This window comes from Strix aluco, chromosome 10 (genome assembly GCF_031877795.1).
Source record: "Strix aluco isolate bStrAlu1 chromosome 10, bStrAlu1.hap1, whole genome shotgun sequence".
Lineage (NCBI taxonomy): Eukaryota > Metazoa > Chordata > Aves > Strigiformes > Strigidae > Strix > Strix aluco.
Window position 1 is genome coordinate 18,911,874 of NC_133940.1, and position 25,050 is coordinate 18,936,923.

The 25,050-nt window shown below is 46.7% G+C and overlaps 1 protein-coding gene across 2 annotated transcripts; it reads right to left on the reverse strand.

Annotated features, from left to right (window-relative positions):
* Nucleotides 1–1,457: 1,457 nt before the first annotated feature.
* Nucleotides 1,458–24,528, reverse strand: IL13RA2 (interleukin 13 receptor subunit alpha 2). 2 transcript variants are annotated; one of them, XM_074834642.1, is made up of 10 exons: nt 24,388–24,528; nt 14,271–14,429; nt 10,576–10,727; nt 8,312–8,465; nt 7,727–7,847; nt 5,717–5,901; nt 4,422–4,579; nt 3,464–3,608; nt 2,692–2,794; nt 1,458–1,773 (listed from the first exon to the last, which is right to left on the reverse strand). In XM_074834642.1, the coding sequence occupies exons 2-10, from the start codon at nt 14,347–14,349 to the stop codon at nt 1,731–1,733; spliced, it is 1,140 nt and encodes a 379-aa protein (XP_074690743.1). In that variant the 5' UTR covers nt 14,350–14,429; nt 24,388–24,528; the 3' UTR covers nt 1,458–1,730. The 2 variants fall into 2 exon arrangements, with proteins under 2 accessions (XP_074690743.1, XP_074690742.1); XM_074834641.1 differs by lacking the exon at nt 24,388–24,528 and adding an exon at nt 16,193–16,368.
* Nucleotides 24,529–25,050: the final 522 nt, after the last annotated feature.

Sequence of the window (25,050 nt, forward strand, 5' to 3'; positions counted from 1 at the left end):
TCTGCAGGGAGGTGCACACAGCCCAGCCTCCAGAGAAACTCAGAGCAAAATATTTGTGCTGTGCTGAGCTGTGGGCTCTGGGCTGTGCCCCTTGTTGCTGCAAAAATCCTGCTGGACACCAGAGAGGGAAGGAAGGGGACTCTGCAGCTTGCAGGAGGGCAGCAAGCAAAGAGCTGATCTCTCCCATTGCACAGAGGATATGCTGTCCTGAGCCTCTTGCATCGGGCCTGTTGTATGGACGGTGCATTCCCTTGAATCGCTGTGATGAGCGTGTTTTGGAGATGTCTGCAGGCCAGGTCTCCCTGAGCTGGGGCTGGGGCCTGCTTTGGGGCCAAGCCAGCTTTATTCCTGATTCCTTCCCTCTCTCATGGTTAATTTCCCCTTCTCTGTTAGATCAGTCAGTGGCTTGCAAGTCTAGTTCCCTTCTCCAGTTCTAATTTTTAATGCCCATTGCATGCTTATGGGTATTTTTAAACGTAAAGCCATCCAATGCTGGCTCGCCTGAAGCCCCAGGAGACAGTAGAGGCAGAGGTTGTCTCATCAAAATGACAGCCAGGAAACTTCATTTCTGCTCCAGTCTGTGCATAGACCACTTTTTTCTGGTGCTTTTCTCCTCTGGTTGCTCCCCAAATAACATTGGCTTGTTGCCCATTTAGCAGTGGAAGCAGCTGATATTGAATAATTTTGCAGTTGGATGTGTAAGACAGCACTTGCTGTGTTGTTTTGTGCCTGATTGGATTAGCATGGCTCTTTACATAGCTGATTGACGCAAACTTGATTTTCTCTCTGAGCTTCCACTGTTCACTAGAAATTCCCATTTTGAATACATGCTCATGCAAGAAAATACATTTTCTGGGTTGTTCAGATGAAATGAAAGCACACTAAATCTCTGGGTCTGAGTTGGTTAGTTCTTTGACCAAAAAAAACGAGAATGGGCTTGGAGGACAGTGTCTCATCTAGTACCGATTTTTAAAAATTTTTATTATCATCATAGGGAATGATTCCTTAAAAATCAGTCAGCAATTTCATCAGCTGAATACACGGTGTTGAGAGACATCTTGGGTGCTTCATTGAATTCTGGTACCACTGCCCGCTTCCTAGAGAAGTTCCCACACTGGCTTTGCCAGAGTAACCCTCACTTCTCTGAAGTACCTGTCCTTTGCAGTAGCTGTGATCATGCCTTCTTACAGCAAAAGTTTCTCTCAAGGCCTCCCCACCTCAGCTTTGCAACAGATAAGGCATATCAGTTAATGAAATAAATAGCTCAAGTAGCTCACGTTCAGCATTTAGATGCTCTCAGCAGGCTAAGTGGGGACCAGGAAGACATGGTGAGAGCAAGGTGGTGTACAGTGGCTAGATGCAGGTGTTTGTACCTAGCATTGTGTGTAAGGTGCTGCCTTTCAGTGTGTGTCATGTTGACAGATTTCTAGAGTCCTTAAAAAAACCCAACAAACCCACAGAGCAATGTGTTATCTTTATTCATGGCAGTTTCCACTGCCTCCTTTTTCTCCTTTGTCCTGTTAGAAACAGCTTGCACCAGAGTCAGTTTAAAACTCCTCCAATGTTTTCCTGGGCCCGTTGAGAACTTGAATTGCAACAGCCAGCCTCGTAAATGGCAGCAGGTAGGGAAGACCCACGTGGGCTATAGAAAGCTCAGGGCTTCTTGGCTGTCCTTCGGATTATGTTCTAAGAGCAATCCATCAAACACAAGCAGTACAGCAGTCGCAGAGTCAGCATCCCACTGATTCATGCAATGGCTTTCCTGCTGGGGATCTGAAATGGGCACAGACTTATTCCCAGCACCGAGAGACAGCTGGGGACATGCTACAGCATCCCCGTCACACATTGTCGCATCCCAGTGGCAATGTGGGAAGTATTTGCTTTCCACAGTTTTCTTGCTAGCACCTACACTTTGTTAAAATTTCACGAACCAAAACATTTGAAAAGCAGATACAAAACAAAGATGGAGTGTGTGTCTCCGACTCCATGCATTGACCTAGCAAATACGTATTAGTTCATCTCTGAGGTCAACATGAAGGTATTTCTATAGCTACTTCTCCCTCACCAGTTATGCATTGAAAGGCATATTCAAAAAGCTACCCACTTGCTTACACTATATGGCCATAAGAAAAAGATAATAGTTATCAGTACCAGGGGATCAGTTCCCTCTAAGTGATCCTTCAGACATGAAGAAATGTCATCAGTACCAATAATTTGGATCCAGGCAAATTCACCCACTGCATCTGATTTCCCCATGTGCCGTCATTGACATGAATGCAAACAACTGGGATGGGAGTGCAAAGACATTGAGGCCTTAGCCTGTAAAAATGGCACTACTTTAACACAACCAGCACAAATCTCTGCTGCCTGATCAATTTGGGGCAAGATAATGACATTATTTATGCTGCTGCACATGCAAGTAACTTTGCTGCATTTAAGAGAAGCGGCCTAGGCTCGTATGAGCAGGATTTGGGTTTCTGCTCTGAGTTTATGGGTTGTTGTGAGGCATTTCATATCAGAAACAGCCATACTTACAAGGTTATTTCCTGAAAATAAACTGTTGTTTGGTGTCCAATCTTAGAGCATCTACTAATGTTTGGCTTTTAGCATTTAATACATTGTTTCATTTATAACTAGTCTGAGACACCCACATAAAAGCACATTGCATGGACAGGCTGCCTTTGTGCTTACCTTTTCTTGCACTGGCCAATCAACATAAATATTATGAGGCTACTTGACAAACTCAGAATGACTGGAATGAGGATAAATAGCTGCTTGTCCTCTTTTCTGGACACTGCAAAGATAAATGACAGCAAATAACAAAACGCTAGTTTCCAGAATGGGTCATATTACCTCTTACAAAGCTTGGGCTCAGATGCAAACTCAGTGCATTGAGGTTTGTTACCTTACATGTATTTATTTATTTATTTATTTATTTATCTGCTTCGGATATATGCCAGGTATATGTTACTGTATAGAGCAACATACTCCTTCAGGATAACATATATCCTGCATATATATGTAGCCACGTCTATGTGGCTCTTCCTTGCCTTCTGCATCTTGCAGCAGAGCCAGTGCACACAGAGACAGCCCTATAGAGCCTGTGGGGTTCAAAGGAGCTGATCTGTGGTGTGGGGCAGCCAGGAGGATGCCCTGCAGAGAGACTCCAAGTACCATGTGCCCTCTCTTGCAAAGCAGTCACTCCTCCATCACCACTGTCCCTGTGCGGTGGGGAAAGGTGCTGGTGCAGAAGCGTTAATATTTTGGGGCTTGCCTGCTGAGTGCACTGGAGAGGCAAAGCTGTAGGAATGGCTGTGCTGGAGTAGGTTGAGGGTGTAACTAAACCAGGATCCCACCTCCAGTGCTGGACACCAGCAGACGGCCATGGCAGCCATCAGTGCCTAGTCTCAAGCAGGCTTTATAAAGGATGTAAAAGAAACACTGGTTACTTTGGGTTCCATACCAGAGAAACACTCCTGCGTCCATTCACTCCAAAAGCCCTGGTCAGCACAGAAAATATTTGTTCTCCCCCTGACACGAACACATGAAATGCGGCTTTGATTTGCTCTGGAAATTGTTAAAGTGGTTTCCATTTGGGTTGACATAGACTGAGAAACAAAACAGAGAGAACAAATGTCAAGGAATTATGTGCCACCACCAGTAGCTCTCTGTCATGGCCAGAGGCTAACTCTCCAGGCTCTGTAAACCCTTGGATTATGCTTTGGCAGTTTTAAATGTTTTCATAATAGTTTTGAACCAGCTAATGCCAATAAGATTATTATGGAGATGAATCTACTGAAAATACATACATTCTGGTGGGCACCATCATGCATGTTGCCATTTATGCCTGTTCATTTATGGAATCTTTCATTAAATTAGCTAAGAAGACTCGTGTCAAATGTTCCCTATGATTGATTGGTTCTTGCCATTTTTGCTATCAGAACTGCACCTGGATAACGCACAAGGAAAAAGCACCACGCATAAAAGACATGTTTTCCCCCAGGCCACTTGTTTGGAGAGATCAGAATTACAGTTTCGTTGAACCAAAAATTGCCACCGTATTCAGGAAAACAAACCACAACAACCTTTCAATTTCTGTGATGACAGCTTTCTGAGATAACAGGCGGGAAGCCTGAGAAAGCAATCGCTCAGAGACTTGCGTTGGGATCTGTTACTGCTAAAGCAAATGCTGCAGCTGTAGGTCAGGGTGTTAAGTAGGAACATGTGCAATGGAGCAGCCGGTCAGCGTTTTCCCCCAGCAGCAGCTAACATCTCTGCACAGTCTGTGCACACGGTAGCTAACATGCCACCCGCAACTTGGTGCGAACCCCAATTTTCTGGTATGCCTCCCCATAGCTGGACATCAAGAAGGGTTCCCCCACCCCTTCCCCTCCCAGTGGCATAATGTGTGTTGTCCCTACCGCCCAGGCAGCCTTGGCTTCTCCCTGATCTTCTGCCAGCTGAACCTCGTACTCCAGGCACTGGGGGGGCGTTTCACCACCTGGGGGGCTCCATGCCACGTGGAGCTCCTCAGACGCAGACATGGAAACCACCAGGTGCTTCGGGGGTGAGGGCTTGGCTTGTGGGGGGAACAAAAAGAGAGAAAGAAAATCAAGAGATGCAATCAAGCAGCTCCTGGTGGGAAAGGCTTCAGTTAATCACCACCAATCTCTTCCCATTTTCCCCACTGATGGGATTTCTGAGCTCCCGTTGCTATCGGCCATGATGCTGCAGGAGCAGGATAGCACTGAGGCTGGAGGGTGGGTTCTTAAATTTTAACTTGACACGTGGGCTGGGCTAGGTCCTTGCTCTGAGCTGCAGTGCAGGGGTTTTGAAACACTGGGGTGAGAGCATTGTGCTCAGCATGTTCCCCTTGGTGCAGCCGGCCAGCGCTCCCTGTGCTGCAAGGCCTGCCTCAGCCCCTGCAGTGAGAGCCCGCAACGGTGTTGGCCTCATCCCAGGAGAGGCTCTGGTCTATGTCAAGTGCCCAAAGCCACACATAAAGCACTAATTGAATCCAGGAATCTTGCTTATTAGCCCGTGACTCAACTGGAGAACTAGCTATTTATCCCCTGACATTTACACATGGGTAGATGCATCAGCATGGTAAGTGCCCACAATAAAGAGTGAGTACATGTATCAGGTTATACATCATACTGTGCTTTGCTTCCTTTCCCTGTCTCTGATGGGTTTGAAAACCACCTTTGCTCTAGCAGACCCCATCACACATTGCACTCAATTCTCCCCAGCCCTTAGCTTGGTTTGAACAGCAAAGTCCAAAGATCTCTTCTGTGCTTGCAGGAGCAGAGCAGAGGTTTCAATTCCAGCAGGAGTAAATGAAGCCACCTCTGTGGCGGTGCTGCCAGAGCTAAAAAACCCATAGCTGCTCGAGCCAAAAACCCCATAGCTGCTCTGCCATCTGCCTGGCAGACCATTTATGTCCCAAACTGTCCAGCTGCCAAGCGCAGCACTTGGAGGCACCCACTGACCCTCCGGGGTGGGCGCTGAGTGGTGTTGCTCACCTGCAAACACTGCTGGAAACTAAAGTCCTGTGTGGCACATGCCACAGCCCCTTCTCCAGGGGGAAATCTACACAGACACATTACAGCCACCCATCTACAAGAGCACACATTTGTTTGAACCCCCTTGTGACAGAGGTGAGCCTTGGGTGGCCGTGCAGGTCCCCAGAGCCCTGCTGCTTTCCTGCAAGTGTTACCTAGGTTGTGAAGGCGAAGGGTGACGTATAACGGCCGTAGCAGAGTGGCTGCCGCCGAACCATTGACACAAATGCTCAGATCCTTATATTCTGCCTGGCTCAGATTTTGCAACATGCAGCCGATGTTTATACCATGATCCTGAATATAGTCATCACACTGCGCTGCGTGGCCCAGCCCCTCGTACCTAGGGGTGTATTAGGAAAACAGAAAGAAAAAAAAAAAAACCAAAGCAATGGCAGTTACTACTTGGGTAAGGCATTTTTTTTAAAGATTCGACCTAAGCCTCGAGTATTGCCTGTATCCTACCCGCCCTTTGCCTTTTGCAAGTGATCCAAAGCACAGTGTTATGCATTGGTCACCTGGACTCCTTCCATGGGAAATGTGTGGGGAGGAGGGAAAACCAAATTAACATGCACAGATGGCTTCCCAGGTTGGTTTGTAGGCTGTGTCAGCCTCTCCTCCAGTCCATTCCTGGAGCACAAGAGGCCTCATGAGGTGCCCCTGTGTGAGTGGAGCCAGGGCAGGATCTGGCCCCTACTTAACACAGACACCCATCATCCCATGGGGCACCATCAGTCACCAACTCCAGAGCTGCAGAAAGGTCCCCTCCCAAGCCAAAATGAAGAGGTTTGTGGCAGGTGACATGCCACGAATGTAATGAGTGTTAAGGGGCTGCTATGGCTGACTGCAGGTAGATCCCATGCATCTACATGGAAACGCAATGGAAACCCAGGGGTGGGAGTGAAGGAGGAATTTGCTGGTTATTAGCTAATGTGCAACCACAACATTGTCCTCTCCAACTGCCTCCTGTCTTTGGGGGCTGCTCCCCAAAGCTGAGCTGCTGGTCCCATTCTGGAAATACTAAGTAGTGTTTTGTATTACCTTTTAAGACTCCTGCTGGGTTAGTGCTCTTGAGACAGGCCTGAATCTGGCCTCTTTACTCTGCACCTAATGAAAGTCTCCCTGCATAGCACATTATGTTTGGAGGAAAAACTTCATGTGACAGTGCTATAAAAATTAACTCAGAGATCAAAGGATGCCATGGCTCTGTTCCCACCCACTCTCGTTACCCAATGGGACTCAGAACCAAATGCCTGGTTTTGTTACAGGCAGTTAAGTAAGGGTGGGTTTGTTGGGGTTTTTTGTGGTTCTTTTTTTTTAGGAAAGAATCATGAAATTTCCATGGTTTCTTTGAAGCAGATCTTTGTAATTAGCAAAATGGTTTTAAATCAGTGTTTCTGCTTTGAAGACTATTTCCAAGAGCTATATGGAAACTATTTTTAAAAAGCAGCTACGGTTTACTACACATAGCCCAAAGGCATGAAAACCAATGATTTCCTGACTAGTCATCCTTACCATAGTGTCATGGGAATTTAAGCACAAATACAACATTTACTTTGTCAAAAAACACTTAAGTCTAGCTTTGTTTTTCTTGCAGAACAGAATCATTAGACAGCAGTATAAAAGAAACAATTGAGAAACATGCATTATTACTAACCGTTTGGCGGCATATTTGCTTGTATGAGACGTGCTAAGGCTATGAAAATATATTTGAAGGCAGAAACTGTTAGTCGCCAAGAAGCCCTGCTCTTTGTGTAGGGTTCACTGAGCTTGGTAACCTCCTGCTGAATCCTATCCTATAGAGATATATGCACTGTGATCAAAGGAGATGTGTAGCCAGAATGATCCAGGTATGTCCAGCAAAGGGAAGGCATGAGGCTTCGTGATGGACAACATGCAGAAAACACTCCACAGGGGTGAATAAAAGGGAAAGGATGGGAGAAGGTACTCCCTGTAGAAGGTCAGCACGAGCCTCATTTTAAGGAAGAAGTGATTTGGTATTTCCTTGCCAGAAGGCACATGTTGCATGGAGCGTTATTTCTGCTCAGTCTAGGTGGTTCGTGTAATAGCATTGACAGTCATAAAAGCGTATTTGCTGTGGCATTTTAGTACCCTGAGAGGTTCCCGTGATTGCTGCCTGAATGTTTTTCTATTTTGCTGATACATACCAATAATATAGTCCATAATGTACACCGTGAGGAGCAAGAAGACCTGGTTGCCAAGTGCACTTGAGGTATTCCCAGTCATGATAGATGCAGTGGAAATTCTGAACCTCTGATTCCAGTTTTCCTGTCAAATGAGAAAGAAATAACCACTATTTTAGCAATGTACCAGTCAGGCCCAGCAGAAATACCATTTTATGTCTTTGAACAATTGTGTGCTGCTGTTGAAAGACAAAAAAGGAAAGAAAAGAAGGCCAGTCACCGTTATTAGATAGTTTTGCTGCCAAGTGCTCTGTTTCCTATAAAATCTTCACTGTACTTAGAGCAGAAAGATGTATAACTGACCTTTTCATTCAGCAGTGAAGCTCATGCAGGGCAACCCAGCAGAGCTGGGGTATGAGCAGAGGGAAATGAGCCCCAAGTATCCAGTAACCACAACCACAGCCAGTGGAAGCAGAGATGCCCTGGTGTCTTATATCTCAACAAGCCCTGCAATGGTTTCCATCCAGCAACCCTCCGGCCAGCAGTGGTTCATGCAACAGTCTCATGCAAAGTGCAAAACTACACCAGGTACTAAAGGCTGCTCCTAACCTTGCAATGGGACCTGAAAGGTAGCATAAATCCAGTCACTTTGCACCTCCACGTTGTCGGTACACCGTCCTTCGAGCAGTGTCTGTACCTTCACTTCAGCAGTCTTGCTGAGGTCAAATCCAACTCTGCATTTTAGCTTCCTAGTAAAAATAACCTGGTTCAAAGACAGATTTTATAAGCAACTCTTTTGTTGCTAAGTGGGCTGCAGAATTAGCTATTATTGCTCTAGCTGTGAGTACTATCATTTGTGTGCTCTAATGTTTCTTTACATTTCTGTCCTGCTTCTCCAGCCCATTGCTTCTCCAGCACTCTTGTACCACCTGCTCTGCCCAGCCTCGCTGGCTCCCAGTCCTTCCACCCCACAGGACACCAGCAACAACAAGAGAGAGCAGACTTTGTTTCAAGGGATCTTCACCAGCCCGGAGCACCAGGGAGGCTCTGACAAGGATACCACAGTAAATCCAGACAAAAAGCACTTGTTCATCAAGTGAGATAATCAGAAACACAAGAAACAACGAGTCTTGTAACTGGTGGTTCCCATGGGAAGCACAACCACACCCTGCAAGGATGGAGCAGCAGCCAGGCAGCGCAGCACGAGCTCACCATCGCATGCCACTAGGCTTAGCCCTTTGCAGGACTTTTGAGCACCCTCTTTGAAGGTTTTTCTTTTTTTTTTTTTCCCTCAGACTTACTCCCCCTTGCTTTACACAAGGGCAAAATAAGTTGTCAAGACTTACAACAAATGATGAGAGAGAGTAAGTGTCACGTTAGCCCAAGCAGGACAGAAGTAGCGTGCTGTAAAATGCACACGTGTGCCACAGCAGGAACTGCAATGGCACAGCCCACAGTCAGGCTTTTTGTCAGCAGTCCCGGAGTGTAAGAGCTGTGTTGAGACATGTGTTTCTAACAGACATCGATGACTCTTGCTTCCGCTGATGTCCCATGAATGTTTTTCAGACTGACTCTTCATGACCTTATCTGGGGTCAAGATTTTGGCAAGATACTGGAGGTGATTTTTTCTACTTTTTAGATCTGCTTGTGTAAGACACTTTTATCTCTTGTGACTATGGCATTCTGACATGTTTTTTAAACTGCAATTCTTTCTTCCTTTGTGCTTTTTAAATGCCAGTTAATCATCACAGAAGAATCTGCACAGCTGCATGCTGCTCCATGGCTGGGAGTGTGACATGATCGATGTCAGGTTGAAGAGACCCTTTCCATGACCTCGCAATTGCAATCCATAGCTGAAATGGGGTGGGAGGCACTGTGCTCTCCAGGCTCCCATGGGATGGCTGGGCCAAAACCCATTTGCAGGGTGGCTGAGCGCAGCCTGGCAGCCTTGGCTTTGCTGCCTGGGGCAGATGAGCAGCTCATGCAGAAACCGTTCACAGCAACAGGCTGGGGTCCACAGCACTGCAAACCCAATGTGACTACTCCTTCTCCCTCTTCCTGGTCTCTTGAGCTGGCAAGCTCTCTAGCACTCCTGCTTTAGGATTGTGCAAAAAAATCTCCCTTTCTTTCAGGACACCAATGTGTATTTAGGGTTGTTGGGGGACATCCTCAGCATATTTTTCATGTGTTCTTCGGCATCTTGCACCAACCAAACAGCCTATTGCTGAGTGTCTCCTCTCCCCACTCTATTTACCTTCCTAACCCTGCAGCAGCTTTCATCTTCTAAGCACTCCCAAAATATATTCCTACAACACTTCCTGTACTGTCCCTGTCTGCTATTGCCCTGCTACACATCAATGAGAGAAGACTGACAATTTTATCACAGAGCTGAGTTAGAGTCAACCATATCTAAAAGGCAAAAGTAAATGGTAATTAGAAACACCCTGCTGGATAAAAAGAATGTTAAAGCATTAGGATAATTAATGAAATTTAATCTTTTATTTATTCACCACTCTGCATCCCTAAGGATCTGTTGACACTGAGTTTCAGTTCAAGCCCTGTGAAGACTTTCTAAACAGTGTATGCCTTTTACAATGAGCACTGTTACTAGATATTATTGGATTATTTTTGGCAGCAAGCACCACACCCTCTGACAGAAATAGCCCTTCTCTGGCTGCTGCTGCTGTTGCATTTCGAAACACATTCTCATTTGGCAAAAGATTGAAACCACTGGAACAGTCTGGCTTTTTCATGGAAAGCTGGAACCCGGCGTTGGTACCACTCCTCCTTGAAATGCAAACATAAACCTATGCAGCAACTAAAGGCAGAACAATAGCCTGGATTTAAAAGGATTAAACCGTGCTTTGTCTTACCTTCCAGTCTCTGTCACCAGTGTTGCGGTATTCAAACTTGTATTTTACTGTGCATTCATTGAACATTTGTACATTGGGTGGGGGTTTCCACTCTATATCGAGAGAACCTAAGAGTCCAGGATCAGTGATCTGAAGGTCTTGTGGGGGAGCAACTAAATTGAAAACAAAGCAGTGAGTAAAACAGAGTGTGGATGTAAAGTTAAAAAAAAAAAAAGTTGTGAAATTTGATGGGATGATAAACGCAGCTGCTGGATGTGGAGGGAAGCACTGCTGGTCCAGGTCCAGCCCTGGCTATTTAATAACCTATTCTCAACAAACATGCACAAGCTTTACTCCTGCCCACACCCCAAAAAACAGTTTTTGCTGATGCTCAGAGAAAACATTCAAGGACCATTGAAAAGGCACAAAGAATGCCACATCTTTGACACTCTTTTTCAAGATGTTTTAAGCAAAACTATTGTCCTGGGATGACCTTTCAAGTCCTATAGTTGCTTACTTTTAACTCATGATATTTACCCACTGTCAGGACAAGTATCCTTGCAAACATTGTGTTCAGTGGGTACACCAGCATAGGATGACAGATCACAGCGTGCTGTCAGGGAAATTTATATTCCTTAACTGTAACAGACACAAATCACCCACATTGCTTTAAATATTCCTTTCAAGTATATTAAAGATTAATGAAAAACCAAGACAAAAAACATACAGAAGCAGAAAAGCAGAGAGTTAAAATCATTCTTATTTTGGACATCTATCAGCTTTATAAAAATGTGCTTTTACAGTCAATCTGGCTTTTATTAAGCTATTGTAAGGTCCTGCCATATGTTAATAAATCAGCATATATTATGGATTAATTCTGTACTAAGACAGGCTTCCTAAAAGCCCAGTTCTGTATGGAGCTGTCATTCACATGTTGAAAACTGTTTGGCTGTTCAGTTTCATTAGTTCAAATGAAGTTAATTTTTGTAACTTCTGAGGTCATTTTTCTCCACTGTCTAGAGGTGAGGTTATCCATTTGGGTTTCATATTCACTGGATAATACACTTTTTTCAAGGTGATTTGGAGCCCATCTCCCGGCAGTGTCTGCACAGCATTGCCACCACTTCTGTGTTTGAGTCTGGCCTCCAGGTCACTGGCTTCTCTGCCACGTTTTTCAGATCTTCACCAGGACTTACACCATTTTTTCTTTTTGTTTTTTTTAATCATGAAAACAGACCCTGAAAATATCTTTCAGTGGAAGACAATGATATAAATCAAACTTTAATGTGCTCCTTGGAAAGTTTGCAGAGAACATCGTTGGAGGATTTATTTCTTCTAAGGAAACTCCCAAATGAAACACACCACAGGCAGCAGTCTTAAGATCCCAATTCTTCCAGCATGTAAAGCTCCATGGGAGATTTGTTGTTACATTAAATGGCAAAGTAGGATATCATGGCAATGTACTTAGGAAGGTGCTGGGGCAAGAAACAATAGACTATAATAATTTGGAGAAAAATTAGACTTTATGTATTTTTCTGTTTAACAAGTAAAACATTCTCCCTCCCAGCAGCTTTGAGTCCCATGAATGCAGCCTGGGTTCAGAGGGTGGTGGTGGGCTTGCTCCAGCTCCAGGGGCAGTGAGGCATGGCCCTGCACGTGCAGTATCTTGTATTCAGCAGCCCCATGTTCCTGCAGGAGGCAAGGGTCTGATATTGCTATGCTATGACAGACACAGATTTCCCAGCACAGGCAGAGGAGGGGGAATAGGGGCACGGGCAGCTCCGCCTGTGCAAAGAGTGCTCAAGCTGGGCTCTTGGTGAGCATCAGAGGTAGGAGCAGGGGTGAGGTGAGGGCATCTCACCCACCTCCTGGGTCTTCACAAACATGCAAAGGGTCCCGGAAAGGGAGAAACAGCACAGGGGCCAGCAAGTCTGCAGGAATGGCACTTGAAGAGCTGCAGCTGCTAAAAAATGAAGGAGTGGCTAGTCCAGAAAGGCCATTTATAGCTGCACCGAGGAGGGAGCGGGGAGAAGGTGAAGGGGTGTTTCAATGTCCCCTGCCAGCCCAGGCTGAGAGTGCGCCAGGGCCGGTGCGAGGGAGGGCTTCCACATTGCCAGTGTACCATGTCCTAGAGTTGAACCCTGTTACGGTGGCTGGCATGTGTAACTCCCATAACAGGCTGGCCGAGGAGATCTGCTGGCAGGGTGGTGAGCTGGACTCTCCTGTGCTCTGGAAGCTCCTCCTGAGTGGATAAACGCTGAGCCTCTCAGCTATGCAAACAAGGAAGCAAAAAGCTACTAGGCTTTTACGTGAGCCTGGTGATAAGCTGTCAAGAGAGGATTAGATTGGTCAAGAACGGAATTTCTGACTGGAAAGGATAGCGCTCTGAAATGTGTTTACATCCTGAGCTTGAACAAAACAGTGATATTTTTTTCAAAACAATTGCAACTGTAAACAGCAATTTTTGCAAAATAAATTTTGACTGGATTGCAGAGGAACTGGAAAAGCTTCTTTTTGGGATGGGGCTTACGTTCTGGGATTTGATTGTTTTTTAAATGTCCGCACTGCCTCTTGCAGTTTCTCATTTTCATAATATTACATGACAAAGCAGTCTCACACAGAACACAGGACTAGAAATACTCCATTTTGTTATCCAGTCTTGAAGGAAAGCCTCTCCTGAATGTTTCTTGAAAACAAACCAACCAACAAGTTCTCTACCTGATTTGCATGGTGATGAGTCAGGTAGCAATGTGCTGGCTAGGCGGCCACAGCCCTCAGGGCCACCCGCTGTGCACGCTCACTCGAGCATCACAGTTTTGATGATGAACTGGCTTATTCCCAGCTGCCTCCCACAGCCTTACCCCACGCCATGCGGTGCCTTAGGTGGTGCAAGCAGCAAGAAGTTTTGCAATTTTCCACCTATTTTGTCAGTGGAAAAATGGCAGCCTGCCAGATGCCCCCCCATATCTTCCAAGTCTGCACTTCTCCATGCTGGTAAGAGAGGTGCAGGCAGCTTTCGTGTTTTGAGAAGCCCCTTTTAAAGGCAATGCTGCTTTGCTTGGTGTGGCAGCAGCGTGTTTGCTGGCAGCTTTCCATGCGTGCTGGCTGGCAGGACAGGGAGCCTTTCAGTTCTCTCCTGGACTAGTTTTCACCTCTCCACTGTGCACCAGCTGCAGCAGGGATGGCCAGACCTGCCACCATCTCTCTGAAGAAGGAAAGCTTTTGGGTGCAAAGTGCCAGGTACTGGAGGCCGAAAGAGCTGGGGCTGGCAGGTGCGATGCAGCAAAGAGGTGTTCAACGGCCTGAAGCAAAGGGTGCTTGAAATGTCATTGCCATGGATGATAGCTTGCAGAGCAATATTTTTTCAGCAGAAAGTATTATTCTTCAGTCATGAATAAGCCCTCCTTACACCTAGCACGGTTTGTCCTGCTGGGACTGTGCTCAGAAGCATTTATGTATCCAAGTGGTACTTATATTTTATAACTTTATATAAAACAATAATCAAACAAAGGCAGTTTCTGCTCCTTTTGGAGTTACTCAGAAAAATATCCGCTAAACACACAATATATTTACACAATTGATTACAGGTTAATAAATCAGCCACTCGCTGTAACACATACAAGAAAACCTTCATTTGAAGGATTAACTTCATAAAGGGCCTGAGGTAACAAGAAGCACGCGTTAGGCAGCAACACAAATGGCACGCCAGGCTTTACCTGTGGTGTGGTAGGAGGAGGATGCCACGCAGCCCCACACCAGTGCCATGGAGAGAGCGTAAAGCCACCAGAGAGCCATTCAGAGATCAGACGTCAGGGGTTCCGGCCGGAGGGGGTGCGGTGTCAGAAAAGCAGTCCTGTGGCACACGTGCAAGGAGGCTGGAGAAATAAAGCGGAGTTGAAAGGCTTCAGCACACCGGTGGGGCTCTGGCATTCCCTCTGCAGAGTGAGCACTGACAACAAGCGCCTTTTTACTCGTTTACCAAGTCTGATTAATCATTTCCCAGAGGACTTTTAGTTGTAACTTTTGGGGATGGTAACACATGGATGACTTTGGCTTCATTTGAAATAGCTTCTGGCTAGCTAAGCACATTCTCTGAAGGCATGTCAGCCTGTACTTCAGTCACCGAGCTGTCTGCCACACATCTTCTGTGGAAAGAGTGACACAACCAAGCGACTGACCTGCCTGCCATAGGAAGCACCTCAGACCAATGATATTTTCATTTAAAAAAAACCCAAAACAGAATGCCTGAGCCTTGTCTTATCCAATAAACAGCTACATTTTATGCAGCTGTCACCAGTGCTTTTGGCTTTCCTGTTTCAGGATTTGGTGACTAAAAAAAAAAAAAAACCCAGAGAGATAATTTCCTTTCTAATTCACCCTCCAAAGAAAAAAAAATGGTAGGTATGCTTGTGAGAAGGCTTCTTAGTTGTCATGATAATTTTTGAAGGGTACAAATTTCTCTTCCTGAGCAGGTTTGCTGAAGGGAAGATGGGGACTGAGAGGGAGAGAGGAGCAGAGTTTCCAGGGGAGGCTTCTCCTTCCTTCAGATTTCATGCTGAAGGTGGGTAGAATCACTCCCTATGGACACACCAGCTTCCCCATGCCAGAAAGCACATGGATTACAGGTTAAAAAAAAAAAAAATCTTCTTTAATTTTTATGTATAGATACAAGTATAGTATAGATTAGATAGAGATGGGGGGAGAGAGAGAGAGAGATTGATCAGATAGATTAGATATACATATAGGTGTAAATATATAGATATCAATCTTTCTGAAAGCTTGAAGCCACTGCTTGAACTCTGCTTGTGTAACAACATGGTGACAGCTACACGAACACACAAGGCATCACTGAGCTCCTTTCAGATTACAAACTTGCTTTATATTGTCCACACAGCCTTGGTTATAAAAGTGGACTCCCAGGTCATAGTCTGGCATGGCTGCTTACTCCTCAGCACCCATGGCTACAGGGCGACAATACGAAATTGGGAGTCTGCTGAATGGTAGAGTTTCAAGTCACAGGGACTTTGGGAAATATGAGAGCTGGGGACTACAAAAACCCCATCATTTGAAGAAGTGGCTCCAGGTAGTCAGAGAAGACAGGTTGTGCAGGGTCGGGGGGGAGAGTTTAAATTAACTAGAAATTCTAACTGGCAACACATGTCAGCAATTAAAAATACACAGGAATTTTAAGAGCTAATTTTCAATATAAATTAATATAAAATCCCCCCAAATCCATCACATAAGTATAATCAATACCAGTAATTTTTCTGTTTCACTGTGAAATGAGAACGTATGGAGAAGTCAGAAGAAATGACCAGAATTACTTCTTAACACATCGAACACAACATAAAACTTGTGTCAGTACGAACCTGGTTGTATGCATAAGTCTCTGCCTCAGAAAGGTCTCATAATTCAGTACAAGGATGCAATGATAAGGAGAGCCGGCGTACAGAGCTGGGAAAAGCAGCAGCTATAACTCACAGCTGGTGAGTAACAGCATCCAAGGACTGTGCATGAATGTTAGTAGAGGAAGCTTTTTTTCCATTTCCAGTACAGTTAATTAACATATTCACATGGTTTCACAAGGCAAGTGAAAATAAACAAAGGCTTACACAGAAAAACAGCAAAGTGTTCTTACCTGGGCCTCTAATTGTGTGGGGTCCTGTCTGCCTCTGGAGTGCTGAGCTCCTCAGCAGCCTTATGGCTGCTCAAAACTTTGCATTTTGCAGAAATCTGGAAGTTTTTAAAGAGTTCCGCCTGTTCTCTTCAGGGATCAGATGCCACCCTGTAATGTTTGGCACTTGCCACATGATCAGAGGCTTTGCCAAGCTAGCACCAGAGGGGACATTGCCAGGATTTATGAGGTGTTGGTGTTAATTGTTGCTCTAACTGTGCTCAAGTAGGTCAAAGGTATGTTTGAAATGTTTAAATGGTTCATTAAAATTAAAACCAAATGACATAATCAGTGCAGGCTGTCTGCTGGCTGCTGCCTGAGCCCCTTGCAGCGGTGACAGCACACAGCCATCCCTGGCACCTGGGAGCCGTGGCTCCACTCAGCACCTCGGCCCACGCGAGTGTGGCCGGTGGTCCCCCAGGGCCAGCCCCGATGTGACCCACCGCAGCGCCTCACCCTGAGCTTGCTGGCTCTGATGGCTCCAGAGTCAATCCAGCTGCTCCTGCCTCTCAGGGATCTGCAGGAAATACATAAAATTATCCATCCCCTCGCTCCTCTTCTGTCGGCTAGGCACACCAGTGCAGCTGGTCAACATTATCCTTGTATAGCCTTGCCTGTCACCATTTACTTCATCCCTCTTTCCCTGCATCACCCTGCAAGCCCTCCCTCGCCCTCAGCCTGGAGCACCCTTTGCAAGGAGCGGGTGCTTCAACCACACCTGATTTGCCCCAGGTGAGAGCTCTGGTGCTGAGTACACCTTGTTGAAAAAACATCTCATGATTCCTGTTGTTGTGCTAAAGGATCAACCAGTGTCATGGCCAGTAATAAAACATGGGTGTCATCTTCATGTTGCCTTGCGTGAGTCAAGGGAAGTTGGTTGCAGCAACTCCCCTCCAGGAGGGACAATAAAGGGTGTTTTGGAAAGAGTGGAGCTGTGGTGTGTGTGCCCCAACAAGCAACGGGCTGTGATTGAGGCTGGATCTTCCCACGGCCAGATTTAAGCATGCTGAGATCAGTTCAGACATACTAAGAACATGAGAAACAGCATCAGGAACTGAAGGAGCACTTCTTGTTAGGAAGAAAACTGCCCTCCAAGCACCTGTACGAGACTTACAGTATCACTGTCTGAATTGATGCCCCAATGAATGTGCTATTGCTTCCCACTTGGAGTCACTGAGGGTGTTTTGGAGCAGCAAAGACAAGGCCAGACCCCCTTCCACCTGTCAGTTATCCTCTCCATCTCGCTGTGTGCACGCAGGTAGATATGTGCTCAGGCAGGGCAGCGCTGCCAGCCTGTTGCATTGGCCATGCAGACCTGGGGGAGGCACGGTCACTTTTCAGGTGTGAAGCCATTCCCACCACGGAATAGCTATTTGGCTCTGGCTCATATAAGATGCCGTGAAGGTAGGTGCCAATGGAAAGAACATGACCATCCTTTGCACTTTTGAATTTTCAAGGTGGTTGCAGGCAAACTTTCAGAACCTTTTAAACTTTTGCTATGCTAAAGATTAAAAAATGATGCCATACATCTGGTTATAGCAACTGCCTCCCAGAACGGACACCAACTGCTGTATGCTGGGTGAAACCACAGCTTTGAAAACAGAGATGAGAGCAAGGAAGAGCACTTGGACTGTGAAGATGAGTTCAGCCTGATGGGTGCCAAGGGGAGCTCTGAAGTGGGGAACCAGAAAGCCCATGACCCACCACTGTCCTTATTTGCAGTGACAGTTGGTTGGGAAACAGTCCCGGAAGGCCATGGGGGATTTGCCTGTGGTTGAAGACCCTTGCTTTTTATCTTTCTAAAGCAAAGAGCAGCAGAAATGGGTAGTAGACACCCTGTTGCCTTGAGCGCCCTGTTAATTTGGCAGGGTGGGGGAGTGTGATGTGAGTGATTTCTCCTTTCACTGCAATTGTACAGTGCTGCTGCTTCCTTCTTACTTTCTGCAAAGGACAGGGAAAAAAGTCCCTTGCTGCGGTAAATGCATGGCCCTGCTTTCAGAGTTATGCAAGATTAGGATTTAACATTCATGTATTTTCATTGTGTAAGCTACTTAAGCAGAAAAGGTCATACTGGACAGATCATTTGAAACAGATGAGAAACATTTGCCAGTAGGGTGAATGCCAGTTCCCAAGTGCTAGAACTGGGTCAGTTCCTGAGAAAATGAAGTTGGAAAAAAGCATATTTGGGATTTGCTACAATAGGGCTCCATGACGCAGCCTGCAGTGCTGGAGCGGCCGGGAGGAGCAGCGAGCGCAGCTCTGCGCTGAAAAGTGCCTGCCCGTCCAGCCTCCTCCCGCCATCCTCCTGCCCAAACCAGCTCCCTTGGCAAACTACAGATGCTTTTCTTTTCCTCTCCTTGTGCTGTTGTGCTCTTATGCTCCTGCTGCGTTCCTCCTCCTACCAGTGTTAATGCAATCCCCATGCTGGTCCTGGAGGAGGAGGTTGGCTGAGGGCAAGCTGGGGAGGATCCATGCCCTGTTCCAGCATTGCTGAGTGGAGGCACTGCTCAGGGCACACCTCTGCAAGGGCCATGTGCTCAGCCTTGCCTTGTACTGACCTTATGGCTGTAGCTGTCAGCAGTGCCCTAGCAAGCTGTGGGAAACACAGGGCAGATGCCTGCACATGCTGGATCAGAGCCTCATGGCCTTGAGCTAGGGTCAGGGACAGGCAGGTGATTTGCATCTTACTAACTATTCTGCAAATGGGGTTAAGCTGCAACATGAGGTGATGACAAGCTCATGGAAGGAGGTAATAAAAATATACCCGCTCTGGCTCACCAGCAAGCCCCGCACGCAACTGGGAGGGTGCCCTGGCAAACTCCCATGCAGCAAGCTGTCCCCAAGCACCACGGCTGGCATAGCTGCTGGCTGGGCTCAGCCAGCCACTGCCGTGCCCTGCGCCCACCTTTCCTCAGAGCCCCATGGTATCAGCCGCAAGACACCCCTGTGTCCAACAACCAGCAAAGCCACAGGGGTATTTTCCTGTTCGCGTGGCTACCTTCCCCCTTACAACTGTATTTGGAAGCACCACTGACTTGTCTGGTTTGCTCACAAATGAGATTTTTTTGGATTTGTCAGCCGGGTGAGTAACTCCTGGAGTCACTATGTGCTCACAAACATCTTGCAGGAGCTTCCTCCTCCTTCAGGAACCTGGCCAGGTCTCAGAGCTGCTCTACAGGGCCAAGATTAATAAAAGAGCTAAAGCCCAGGGAAGGCAAACTTGAAAAGGTCCTTCCAGGCTGAATAAGAATTCAAAGAGCAGAGAAGCCCCTGGGCTGGGTCCTTGGCCTCTGACAGATATGCTGGGCAAGTGCATGCAGAAATTAAAAAACACTTCTGTAAAAATCCGCTTTTGTTTGAGGAAATAAAGGAAGAGCAGCATCGTTGCTGAAATACCTCATTGCAAATGGCAAAGCGGCTGGCAAAGATCATTACTGGAGCTAAGTCCAAAAAATGGGCCAAATTGGTTTTGGTTAAAATATATTTGATACATTCATCCCAGTTGTGCTAAATTGGTTCTGTCAAGCAGTCCATTGCCTTCCTATATTAAAATAATAGGATCTGATTGTTCAGAATAAAAGCTTTGAAGTTTGCAATTCAGCTCCATGTTTAGAAGTAGCTTCCTATTCGACAAAATAAAAACTAAAAGGCTCCAGCTATGAACAGACCATTTGGTATCGAACAGCATGTTTCATTTGATCCAAAGGGATGGTTTTGAAATTGCCAGTGGCATGAAAAATCAATGACTTGTAAAAGCCTCTTAACTGCCTCATGTTTCAGGGAAGCCAGTCTCTTTTATATAACTTGCATTAAACAAGCTCTTTCTGAGGCACCGGAATAAGACACTCAGCAATTCCAAACAGACTTGTGGCCTCCAGCACAGCATTATGGATTGCACCAAAAAGGGGATGTCACCATGAGGAGACGTGCTAGGAAGAGGAGCATGGGGCAATGGCACAGACTGAGTGTTGCAAGAAAAATCCCTTCTTTGCAGTAAGTAATAAATTAAACATGGCTTCGATGGGACTTCAGGAAATGATGGAAGCATCTAGACTCTCTAGCAATACCCAGTGTCAACATTTGTTCTTGTGTTAAGTGGAGACCTCACTTTTCCCTATTTCTTTCCTGATGGCTACTGCTGGGGTCTAATCCTGGCTTAGACGACATCTCAAAGTAGGGACAGCAGCTGTTTGAATGTGCCTGTATTGTGTGAGCCAACAAGGTGGCTGCCGTGGAGCTGGACCACTGAGATCTTTGCTTTCTGTAATCAATTCTGTTTGCAGAAAGGTCCATCCAGCTGAAAGCCAAAAGTCACACACTCCTCCCTCTACCTTTCAGCTTACTCTGCCGCAGGTTCCCTGATGTGTAGGAGGCACCCCTTACTCATCCTGATCATCTCGGTTTCCTGTAATTGCTGATGAAAGAGTGTCTGTGCAGAGAATGTCTCCTGCCTTGGGAGCACACCCTGACCGAAGCATCCACAACCCTCTGGCTCCTGTCTTCACATTGCACTGAGTCATCTTCTGCTCCTCGAACATTTTTTCCACAACCTGCATGTGCCCTTTGCTCTGCCTCTCCCTCCCATGCAGCTGGGCTTGGGCTGGCAGGTTAGCAGAGCCAGCAAGAACAATTTCATTCTTATTGTGGCACAGTGGCAGCTTTTAGTAAACAACTCAATGACTAGGTTCTAGCCTGACACACCAGTGCACATAAAATTTTTGTAGGCAAAAATACAAGGTGGGCTGAGGAATTAGATAGCATTGACCAACATGCGTAGCTGCATCTGGGAACCAGCCTGCTGCGAAGATGGGCTCCAGGGGCTGGGGAGGCGCAGGGAGGGCTGCAGAGATGCTGGGGACTGGCAAGCTGGAAGGGAATCAGGAGCACAGCTTGGCACGCTGGAGCCCAAATACTAAATGCACCAGGGCATTACAGGAAGAACTGAAATGAAGCCACAAAGCTGGCAGGTCAACAACTGCTAATAAATGGGCCACAAATACATCCAGACAGAAATGCAAAAGAAGCTAAAAATTATCTCCAGAACAGGAAGGCTCTGACATAGCTCCCAGCAGGAGCTGGGGGGGCTATGAAGAACCATCCTACATGTGTGTGTGCAGACAGAGCTCTGCTACACAGCTGCCGTTGGCAGACCTGGCCGCTCCCAACACCATAAACACTGGGTGCAACTGGGTCCTATGGCTACGTCAGGCTCTGCCAGGGGGATGCAGGGTTTATGGGGAAAATCTGTGCATCCCTGGTCCCCAGGAAGGTGCCATTTCCCCTCTTCCTCCTGTTGTCCCCTGTCTCCAGACTTGGACCTGTGCTGCCCAGAGGCCCCGTGCTGAGAAGCCCAGGACTGCTCCAGAATCACTTTCTGCTCCTCAGGCAAATACAGACATAAATAACACCTCGTATCAGTCAGACTGAGCCATGAGCCTGTCTGGAGCAGAGAACCTGAAAACAGCCAAACATAAATTGCTCCCATCCACACTGTCCTCTCCTGCCTGTCCCACAGGTCAGGCAGGAGCCATCCGCAGCCTCCTGGGCACCAGGCTGTGACCATGAGTTGTTAATTTAGAATTACAAAACAACCTCCATTTGCTTCCTCCCACCAAATCCATCAGCTCCCACAAGTGGATACTGGGTCCCGCAGCCAGCCCAGAGGCTGTCTTAGGAAAGACTGAAGTCTTCCCACCACGTGGCTTAGAGCCCAGATGCAAAAATGCATTTACCTGGAATGGTGCAGGTCTTAAATCTTTGTGCAATCCTGAACCCAGCTCAAGCTACAGTTACTGAGGCAAGCACAGCAATCTCTGGCCAGGCTGGCTGCCAACCTGCTGTTGAAAACCTTGCCGAGAGCCTGGTGCACTTCCATAAAGGCAGCTTTGTCACCAGAGCGACATGATGGACAGCAGCTAGGCTTTCAATAGCTACTTCAGTGCTAAATACTAGGGGGAAAAAAACCTCACCCCACCACATCCTTGGGGGTCTCCTCCTGGGATGGCTGAGCCTTACCAGGGCCATGCTCATCATTTCGCCTGTGATGAATGCCCAGCTCTCAGCTCAGCCTCCCTCCAGCAGGATGCTGCTGGCAGGCATCGCACCAGCATCCCACTCCCCACTGACCACCTGCCCTGCCTCGTGCCAGTTTTTTTCCCCAGCACCGTTTGCCCCCAAAAGTAGATTCTTTTTCTGCCTGTGGGTTTTAATCTTCCTAATTTAACAAGCTAGGTTTTACAGGACAGTGGTAATTACTTCCAGTCTTGTTTTCAGGTTGCTCCAAAATTAAATAGACAAATAAAAAAGAGGTCTAGGGAGTTGTTATGAAAGCAGAAACATTTCACATGAAGTGCTCTCACGGTAACTGGGAAAACAAGCCTGGCAGCGGTGCAGCACACTGTAGATCAGCCCCAAGAGCATGGAGGGGGTAAGAATTGTGATGGGCAAAGCAGCATGCCCAACGTGCAGAGACCAGCTGCCTCTGCTGGTACCAGGACCAACAAGTGGAAGGAGCCAGTGCTCCATCTCAGCTTTCAGGACATCTTAAAACAAGAATAACCTCATGGCTTTTGCCTCTCTGCATCATTTTTTAAAACTGAATTTTCCTCTGCAAGCCTCCGAGCCATTGGGACAGCAAAGTTTCTCTTCTCTGTTCAACTCCATCCAATGTCTTGTACTCAAGCGCTTACAGAGATGTTGGCAGAGGTCCCTCTGGTGAGATCACTGTGCAGTAGGAGTAATAAGTGTAAAAGACAGATATTCTGTATAGCTGAATGCCCTAACCTGGGGTGCTGGGGGATCTGACAATCTGTTAACTTCATTTTTGCGTCCTGCCTTCATCTCCAGTGGGGAGGCAGCACGGCTGCTGCCCTGGCCAGAGCAGGATCTGCCGGGGCTGAGCAGCCATCACTCCCTCTGTCACTGCTGCATCCCCAGCACATGCGGGGAAGGTGCAACCCCCAGGGAGCCCAGACAGCCAAGCAGCCCCAGGAGGCTGGCCGGGAGAAGTGGTCCTTCCCCTGTCACGATGCGGCCAGTGAGTCCTGGAGGCACTTTGCAGTCAGAGCCCGATCCTGCCTCTGCTGCCGTGAGCAGAATCTGGCAGTCAAATCCAGAGGGATGAGTGCGAGTCAGGGAATGAGCAGGGCAGCTGGTAAACACTGGAGAAAGGGCAAGGTCCAGTGTGTTATCACAGACTAGTCCTTGAACCCTGAGCTGCAACTTCGAGGGATATAAAATAGCATTTGCCCTGAGGGCAGATGTTTTTTTTCTGGAGCTTGGGGTGGCTTTGGAGGGGATGGCAGTGCTGGCCTGGTGTCCTGTGCCTTCTATGTCCTGTACAGTGGCCAGGGATCACCAATGCAAACAGCAGCCCAAGCCTTTATATCTCACATAAACACCTTACTGGTGTTGAAAGGTGCTTCATCAGATGTTTTATGAAAAGTGCAAAGTTTGGCCTGATGGTGAACAAACCGAGAAGAAATTATTTAAAAAAAAAAAAAAATGACACCCCCAAAATGCTGAATGGATCTGTCCTTTTCAGATGCAAATCATTTGACAGGTCCCACAACAGAGCAAGCATTAAACCAGAATAACTGCTTGGCCAGGAACAGACAGCCCCTGAACGATATCTGCTGACAGCTCTTGTCAGTAAGCCAATGCTGATTTAGGACATGCCTAAGTACTGTTAATTATGTTAAAAGCCATTTAAATCTTCCCATAAAAGGAAAAATATGAGAAGACACTTAAGTTAGGAATGACCACAGGAAGAATTTCAGAGGAGTGGAACACATATTGGTTCAAGCAACAGTGGTATAAACACGCATGCAAAAAAAGTATAAACATGCCCATCTAAAAATCTGCAATTCAAGCATCACCTTGAACTCTGAGCAGATGTAACCAAAGTTACTTTAGGAACACAAACATCAGTGCCAGTAAAAAAGAAAGAAGCGCTGGAAGACTCTTTCAAATTTATATAGAAATGCTGGTATGCATAAATCCATATTCTGCACTCCACCTGAACAGCTACATTGAGTTTCAAGAACACACACAACAAAATAAAATCATAATATGAAGCAAATTCTCCCACCCCCATTTGGCTAAATGCAGCAGAGAGTGAGTTGTTGAAATTTAATGCTGATCACATAGTTACGGCTTACCATAATGTGTTGGGATTTTCCTTTGAGCCAGGTAGCGTGCAAGATGAAAATATTTACTAGCTCTAAAAAAAGAAAACTGGAACAGCAAAATAGAAGATGAAGTCCTGCATATGTTCCTGTTTCTAGAGAGTAAGTTTCAACCAGCTGCATCTGAACAGCCAGCCTGAGAGTGTTTTGCGTATAGGATGCACATGAAGAAATAGGGAAGACAACTGCTGCTCACTGCCCACGGCAGGCATCTGGCTCAAGATCCCCTCCCAGATAGCAAAGTAAATACATTACACACATGGGCTACAGTAAACAGCCTCGCACCAGCATTTTAGGGATTTTCCTGCCACAAGATGCAATTGGATCAGAAAACCCTGATTACTGTGAAGTGTTTTGTGGAAATTCACTGTTTCCAGCTAACTTCTGACAGACTCCCGCTTGGCTGCCAGCCAGCCAAGGCTGCTGGTAATGCAGAGGTCCCGACACAGGGACAGCATCACAGACAAGCCCCTGGCAGCCAGGCAGCAAATGGCTCACTGTGGGCTCTGGTGTTTAAGGTCTGGGCTAGGGGCTCTGCAGTGAGCAGACAGGAAAACCTTGAAAAGCCTGGCTGGTCTCGGAGGTTGCGGGTCTCCCAGCTCCTGTCACCTGCAACACAGTGACTGCTGCAGCTCA